Raw genomic sequence first — 7771 nt, forward strand, 5'->3', positions numbered from 1 at the left:
GTTTGTGTAGATGTAGAAAAGATGCTGCATTATCATACTATGTTTCTTTCCTTCAGAAAACTGTCATACTGCAAGTTTATGTTTTCATTATTTATTAAAACATACTGTTTCCACCCCTCACACAAAAATAAATACCAAATTTAAGAAAAACTTCTTGATATTATACAGCGCAATAGAGCAATAATTTATTCAAGAATGTAAATATCTGTAATGTTAATTATAATTTTATAGGAAGGACATAGTTCTTCTGTCAGTCAAGCAACTGAGAAATTGATGGGAATTGTGTCTTTACAATGGAAGACATTCTGGCATACCAGTGATTTAAAAAGAAAACTGGACTTGCTTTAATACCATGCTTCTAAAAAATACTGCTTTTTTTTTTTTTTTGCTTGTGGAAATTTACTGACTAACTAAAGTAGGATTCTGTATCTTCTATAAATAGAACATCATTATCAAGATACTCCAGAATTATATTCCCTCCATTGTACAGTGGATAGTCTTTATCAGATAGCCATGTTTCCAGTGTATGCTCAAATGGCAAGGCTTCTCCAGAGGCAGTATGGCATAATCTCAGTTTCTGTAAGACAAACAGGACAGAAATTAACACCAAGATTTCCCTATCCAAGATGAAAGAAGTGGGGTGGTAGAGGCACAAAAGGCTGAAGAAAAACCAAAACCAAAATGCAACAACCTGGAAAATGTTTGTTATTGCTGACTTACCTGGGATGTTGATTTGTTGTTGTTATTTTTAAGGCTTGCTAAGGAAGCTGCAAAATCTACTACTTTGCCAATACTCCACTTACTGCAAAAGAACATGGGTTTGCTTTTCTCTTTGCTCCCTTTTGGTAAAAATACTTGAAAGTAAATTCTTTCTGTCTAGAAAAACATGAAAAAGAAGACAAACATTAAAACAATCGATGAAGACACAATGCCAGGGCCTCACACCAGAGGTCACCTTTTCTGGGGACCAAATGGATTGTGGGAGGAAATAAGCCCCCTGGTTCACTTGGCAAATTAATTATGTTGGACTTCTCCCTTGAACACCCGAGGGGTGGTGTTACACCCTTAATGGAGATAAAATAAGGAAGGCTTAGGGAAAGCTTTTGTTTGTGGTAAAGCTGATGGTCTTACCACTCTGGCAGGATTTAATCAGCAGTTTGCTGACACTCTCATGCCCTCTACTGTGCAGTCTCACAATGACATTCATTAAAAAGAAAGAAAAACTTCCAGGAATCCTAGGACAATCATGGAGTTTCCTGGGTGTTCCACCTGTCCTCAAAGTAATGGTACTGTCAAGAAATGGAATGGTCCACTAAAATGAGCTCTAGGGCAAAGTTTCCATATGGGAAAATGAGGTAAGGCCCTACTTAGAGCTGCTTGATGTTTAAAATAACCAGTAGACACTCACCAGATGCCCAGTGGAAGAAGCTCATTCTCCTGCTTTCCAACAGTAAAATGTCTAATAAACCCCCTAGTGTCAGACCTTTTCTTTTTTCAGGGTGACAATGTTCTTATTAACCACTACCCTTATGAAGTTTAAAATACCTGTCTGTCCCTTTACTAACTCCCAAAGCAAAGGGCACGTGAAAAACTGTTTCTAGATGGGGACTCCATTTACCTTCACAGAAGTTTGGATAATTCCCAAGAATGGGTAATTTCTTATCATTTCAGGAAATGAGTAAAACTTGGACAGATTTTTTTTTGCCTGAACAAACCTGGAGTATGCCCAAGGAATCATCACTTCACCTTCATAGAAACCTCAGCTGCAAAAATATGATCACAGCACCCAGTGTATTGTACTGAAGGTTATCTGTACCTCCTTCCTCCATCATGAATGGGATGATAATTGTCCTATGCAGTTTATGAAAATAATTTCTCACATGGGTTTTTTACACATACAATTGGTTTTTGTTTATATACAACACCCTCAATCTTCAGGTGCTGATTCTGGGTGAGTAGCTGAATCTGCACCTGAAACATCTTGGTACCAATCTAAGTTGGCATACTCATTCCCCTACACTCTCAAAATTAGCAAACTCAAATGTTTAAGGCACATTCTTATGATAAGACTACATTGTCCACTGCAATGCCTCAACATATGAATTCAGTCTTGGTGGGAAAACCAAGCAATTACATGTTTCAGGGCTAGATGATCCGAAATATTGATATTGCTAGCCAAGTATTAATATTTGATATTATCTGCAAAAAGGGTCCAGGTGATAAAGAACCACAAGCTAAGATGTGCTACAAAATTCTTTGCTGCACTACTTACAAAATTCTGCTACAGTGATTCTAGAAATCCTGTTCTAGTCTAATAATGAAGTTCTATGCTCTTCTGATCATCAAATTCTGCTAAAATATGATTTAATAAACTTAGTGCTGTCATCTTTCTGCCAAGAATCTCCAAAAGACCCCATTTGTCCCTGCAGTGCTATGTGACACCACGTGGCAGGCAAACACATTTCTGCTATGAAGTAATAGAATTTGATTCCCCTGCTCCAAACTCCACATAGACATCTTATAACAGACATAAGACTAGTGAGATTGCTTTTGTGTTCCAGGCTTTCCAGGCTGAAATGTACATTTAAGGGGTTGTGGTCTTGAAAAATTAAATCCAAAACCACGGAACCGAGGAAACTCGATGAAGATCAAACAATTTAGTAATCTTTCCACTTCCTTTGAGAATTCAATTATTGAAAACAAACATCACTGACCTGAGGCAAGGACTTGTCCCCACATGCATGCATTTTCAGTTTCATTAATGCCACTTTTGCTGCTGTCTCACTGTTCTTTGCTCCTTTACGTTTTTTGCTTTTCACTTCATCACTCTTCTTAGAATCTGATAACAATATTATACTGTTAGTGTGATCATTCTGACAGTTTCCTGAGCATACTATATGCCATAGACCTTAGTCTGTTGGGTCTCATTGCATTGCCAATAGCAATATATCTGTTCATATTGTCCCAAAGTGATGTATCAGCATTTTTAGTTCTAGCAGAATTCCTTTCCATTGAAAGGTAGATGAACACTATCACCATGTAAACACAGGCTGCAAAAGCCAAATAGATACAAATTCTGGAGCTTCTACATCTGTGGCTACCACAGCATTCATATGGCAACATTTCAGGTCCCCCTTTCTTCACATAACCCCACTGTCCAGCTGGGCAGTGATGTTTATTCTCTTGCCCATCCTAGAGCTTGTTTAAAACCTGCAAAACATTACATGGTAGAATCAGACTTTTCTGGGCATCTTGATTATGTAGGTGTGATCCCAGCAGACTGACATGCTCATCCAACATAATTGCATTATTTGCACATGGATTAATACAAAAGTAATAATGGCTAGGTACAATTCATTATAGTATAGTACTTGTAGAATGGCAACAAGACAATAATTCTGAAAGAAACCTGTGCCTTATTTATTCTTTAGATGTTCCTTGTACTGTTGTTTAGATGAACAGTATTAGATGAACAGCTCAGTTTAGATGAACAGTATTAAATGTTGACATGTAAGCTTAGAGCTATTTAACCAAGGAACTCCCATCCTTTCTTCTTATTTGGTCAAACCTGACCCCTCAAAGGAGGTCAGAAACTCAAATAGTATCCTGAAAAAAATATAAGAAAAAGAATATATATGCCTCTGTACTTGCCTATAATATGTTGAACAAGCTGCTGGGTGGCAGCCATTCGAGGTTTTGGAGTGTCCAGCTTCTCACATTCATGGTCTGATTGATGACGATGTCTGTAAACAACAAAGTAAAACTTCTATTGTGTTTTCCATACATTATTAAATGAACATTGATGTTTAAACACTCTGTTCCACTCACCTGAGACAAAAATGTTTTCCACAGTAAGGACATAACACTGGCAAAAGCTCCTTTCCATTGCAGTCCTTGTATGAGCATGGGTAAGATCTGTGCTGATCAGGTTTCAGAGAATTGGTTCTTATATTCACCTAGGAGTAAGTACAAAATATTTTGTGTAAATAAACAGATACAGGCAACAGATATAAGTTACCAACCCAGCTTTCTCAAAGATCTGTGCCAGCTCTCCATTTTATGGGCAAACCTGGTCCAGCTATTCTCTCCAACTTTTGCCCTGGTTATGTTTAGCTCAGAGGTTGAAAAAGAACTGTCATCCTACTCAAAGTCAATTTACTTCTGAGGGGAAGAAAAAGAGTAGATCCATTTTTTTAAGCCATTCACATTCTCAGTTAAATAATTCATACTTATATACAATATGCATACATCTAGTCTGAAAACACACAGCTAAGTTGCATGGAATTTTAATTTAAGGCTGCCATATATTATTAGATTACCTCAGAACACCCATGAGCATCGCGGCTCCTGTGCTGAAGGCTTTGTGGAAAAAGAAGAAAATATCACACTGTTATCAACATTCCAGGAAAAAAAATTGCATGTGAAAACATTTAAGTATTAAGTATATTAAGAGTCATCTGACAAGTTTTATCATGGAAAAACTTCAACTAGATAGTGATCCTTCTCCAAAGTTTGTTCTATCCTATGCATTTCACTTCTTGAATGGATAGATCATATTCTTTCTCAGAATGTAAAATATTTAGCTTTTGGAACTTATGCTTCAAGATAAACAAACCATTTCAAGAGAATGAAGACATTAGCATGCTCAAGAGTTCAGTTCAAAGCAACGAGAGCTTTTCTGTTTTAATGGATTTTCAAATTTCTTCCATAATGGCAGAAATCCCCTGAAGGCTTCTGATATGTTAGAAGTGAAATGTGTGAGAGAAGTGAGTTTCTCTCAGCTACCCTCTGCTAATCTGAAGTGTAAATGAAAGTGTAGGCCCTGATTTCAGCCTTGCAAGAAACCTTAAATTTTTTTCAAGAAGAGAACATAATCACCCGCCTCCTTTTGTGACAAGGTCACCCATTCAGTTGACACTGGGAAGCCAGCAGATGTGTTTTGCATTTTAGCAAAGCTTTTGACACTGCCTCTCAGAGTGTTTTTCTGCACAAAAAGGCCCAGCACACAGCTAGAGAAGTCTGTAGTACTATGGGCGAGCAAATGGCTGATGGTTTGGGCTCAGAGTCACAGTTAATGCCAATTCCTTCAATCTGGTGGACAGTGGATTTAGCCAGGGCTCAATTTTAGTGCCAGTGCTCTTTAGTATTTTTATAAATGATCTGGATACATGCTATGGTTGCCAACCATTCTAAACCAGGAAAAGCTGTCAATTCCCTTGAGGGTGGAGCATATAGAGATTCTTGATAGACTAGAGAGCTGGGCACTCACTAACTGCATGAAATTTAATGAGAGCAAGTACAGGATTCTTCACCTGGGATGAGGAAATCCTGGTGACCAAGCATACAACATGAGGAAATGGAAAGAAGCTGTGTCATGGGAAGTTCAGGTTGAACATTAGGAAAAGGTTCTTAGGGTGGTTGGGCATTGGAATGGGCTCCCCAAGGAAGTGGTCATGGCACCAAGCCTGCTGGAGTTCAAGGATTGTCTGTATGACACTTAGTAGTATGCTTTAGTTTTAGTCCTGCGAGGAGTAGGGAGTTGGATTTGTTGACTCTTGTGGGACCCTTTCAACTTGAGGTGGTCTGTGATTCTATGAACTTACCAAAAGATGCCTGAACAGCCATCACATACAAAGGGAAGAAAATCTGAAACAAAGAGATTTGTTTTCAGTTAAGACAACATGATTGTTGTTTTGTTAATAGTTTCTAGCTTAATTTTCACATAATTAACTTTTGCTTACCAACATCACAGGGTAGGTATATTTATAAGAATACTTAGCAACTGCATCTACACTTTAGCTAGAAGTGGCTTTTGTTAACTCCCCTAATTAATATTACAGAAAAACATATGAGCAGGTAAATTATATTTATATACATCCCAGAAGTTGGAATTAAGCTTTAAATTAAATTTTTTTTCAATATCAAGCTATGACACTGGAACATACGGCTAGCCATCAAAATTACTAGTTATGTTAAAAACTGAATTTATCGTGAGACCACTTAGAATACTATTTACTGACAGTGGATGATTTATATTTTTTTATGGGCTGCCAACTGGAGGAGATGCTGACTCTTTGGAAGGGAAAGCATCTCCTCCACTGGACAGTGATAATGATCCTGCCCCTTCTTCACATCATATCATACATACTGTCCTTGGGTGATTAAAATTGCACACACTTCCTAAGCCTCTGTACAGATCCCCTGCCTACCACATAAATTCTTACACATAAAATCACATCACTGTCTGCTGAACTCCACCACATCATTAATGGCAGCAAATGCCAGGTCCAGCCCACTACTCTGCTTCTCCATCCTTCGGATTTTATGCTGACAGATCACGCAGCTCAGGTCACGATCATCCCGATCCCCTCATCTCCGAGTGGTCCCTCAGAAAGCTTTCTGTACAGGCCGTTCTGCTGCTTCTTTCTGAGAGGTTTCATTTCCAGTCACACTCTCCGAGATCACTGAAGGCACCAGTGTGAGGAAGGGGCAAGCGGGCTGTTAACTATCCGGTGAGGCAACTGAGGTGACAGGCGCTGGCACTGCACCGAGCAGGACTGCAGCAGCACAGAGCATTCCCCGATCGGGGGGGACACCCCTCGCAACCCCGCACGGTCCCCGGCCCACCATCCCCGTCTCCGCCGGCACCGCCGCGCTGTCCCTTACCGAGCTGGCGGCACTCGGGCACCCCGCAGTGCTGCCCCAGCTCCAGCTCCGCCATGGCGGCAGCGCGCAGGAGGCGGAGAGGCGGCGGGGCGGGCGGGGCCGCGCTGCGGAGGGGCCGGCGGGACCCGCCCCGGGCCGGGCGGGGCCGAGGCGGGGCCAGGGCCGGTGGGAACCCGCCCCGCAGGGCTGAGCCTGAGCCTGAGCCCGCCCCGCGAGCTCGGAGCTGCGGGGATGCCGGCAGGAGCGGCGGCTTCACCGGGCTCAGGGCAACCTGAGCAGCCCATGTCGGCCCAAGCCTCAGCCTTCAGTGGGCCTAGAGCCGCGGCTGGTGCTTCTCGGGCTGTTCCAGGGGGAAAAGGGCATGATTTGTGTCTTATTGTGTCGCTATTTGCGACGTCCCTTGGGGCAGTGCCTTGTTCCCGGAGGCAGAGCCGAGGCAGCCCGGCTTTCCGAAGCACTTCGTGCATTCTGCAACCTGTTGGTGCCAATGAGGTTTCCTCAGCGGCGCACCCACCACTTTTGTAAAAAAACACATTCCGTCAGACTTCAGTGTCATGTTCCCAGCCCTGACCCGCGTGCACGCCTGTGCCCGAGGGTGATGCTCTCCCGAAACACCTTCCTGCGGCACGTCTCCAATTCTGGGTTCCTCAGCAGGAGACTTGGAATTCCTGGAGAGGATCCAGCAGAGAGCTACAACATTTTCCAAGGGACTTGATTATCTCCCTTCGAAGGAAAGACTGAGGGAGTTGAGCCTCTTCAGCCTTGAGAAGAAGCGACTGGGAGGGGACATAACCAATGCCTATAAGCATCTTACGGGAGGGTGCCAAGAGGCTGGGGCAGGTTCTTCTGCGTGGTGCCAAGCAATAGGACGAGGCAACAGGCAAAAACTGATGCACAGGAATTTCCACCTGAATACGAGGAAGAACAGTTTTATTGTGTGGATGGCCATGCAATCGAACAGGCTGCCCAGAGATGTTGTGCAGTCTCTCTCCCTGGAGATACTGAGCCGCCTGGATGCAGTCTTGTGCCATGTGCTCTAGGATCACCCTGCGTGAGCAGGGAGGTTGCACCAGATGACCCACCGTGCATTCTGCCATTCTGTGAC

General features: G+C 42.3%; 1 protein-coding gene across 2 annotated transcripts; it reads right to left on the minus strand.

The window, feature by feature from the left end:
• Nucleotides 1–75: 75 nt before the first annotated feature.
• ZFAND1 (zinc finger AN1-type containing 1) lies at nucleotides 76–6729 on the minus strand. Of its 2 annotated transcripts, none has more exons than XM_059480159.1 (8): nucleotides 6667–6729; nucleotides 5604–5646; nucleotides 4320–4359; nucleotides 3829–3956; nucleotides 3652–3743; nucleotides 2715–2839; nucleotides 721–876; nucleotides 76–577 (listed from the first exon to the last, which is right to left on the minus strand). In XM_059480159.1, the coding sequence occupies exons 1-8, from the start codon at nucleotides 6719–6721 to the stop codon at nucleotides 407–409; spliced, it is 810 nt and encodes a 269-aa protein (XP_059336142.1). In that variant the 5' UTR covers nucleotides 6722–6729; the 3' UTR covers nucleotides 76–406. The 2 variants fall into 2 exon arrangements, with proteins under 2 accessions (XP_059336142.1, XP_059336152.1); XM_059480169.1 differs by lacking the exon at nucleotides 6667–6729 and adding an exon at nucleotides 6225–6253.
• Nucleotides 6730–7771: the final 1042 nt, after the last annotated feature.

Source organism: Ammospiza nelsoni, chromosome 1 (genome assembly GCF_027579445.1).
Source record: "Ammospiza nelsoni isolate bAmmNel1 chromosome 1, bAmmNel1.pri, whole genome shotgun sequence".
Classification (NCBI taxonomy): domain Eukaryota; kingdom Metazoa; phylum Chordata; class Aves; order Passeriformes; family Passerellidae; genus Ammospiza; species Ammospiza nelsoni.

What these genes read in the sequence shown, in the direction of transcription:
- ZFAND1 (XM_059480159.1), bottom strand. Translation starts at nt 6,721, where the DNA reads ATGGCGGAGCTGGAGCTGGGGCAGCACTGCGGGGTGCCCGAGTGCCGC. An exon ending in GCCCGAGTGCCGCCAGCTCG is followed by an intron (nt 5,647 to 6,666) that starts GTAAGGGACAGC and finishes TCTTTGTTTCAG; the next exon opens with ATTTTCTTCCCTTTGTATGT. An exon ending in ACAACAAATCAACATCCCAG is followed by an intron (nt 578 to 720) that starts GTAAGTCAGCAA and finishes TTTGTCTTACAG; the next exon opens with AAACTGAGATTATGCCATAC.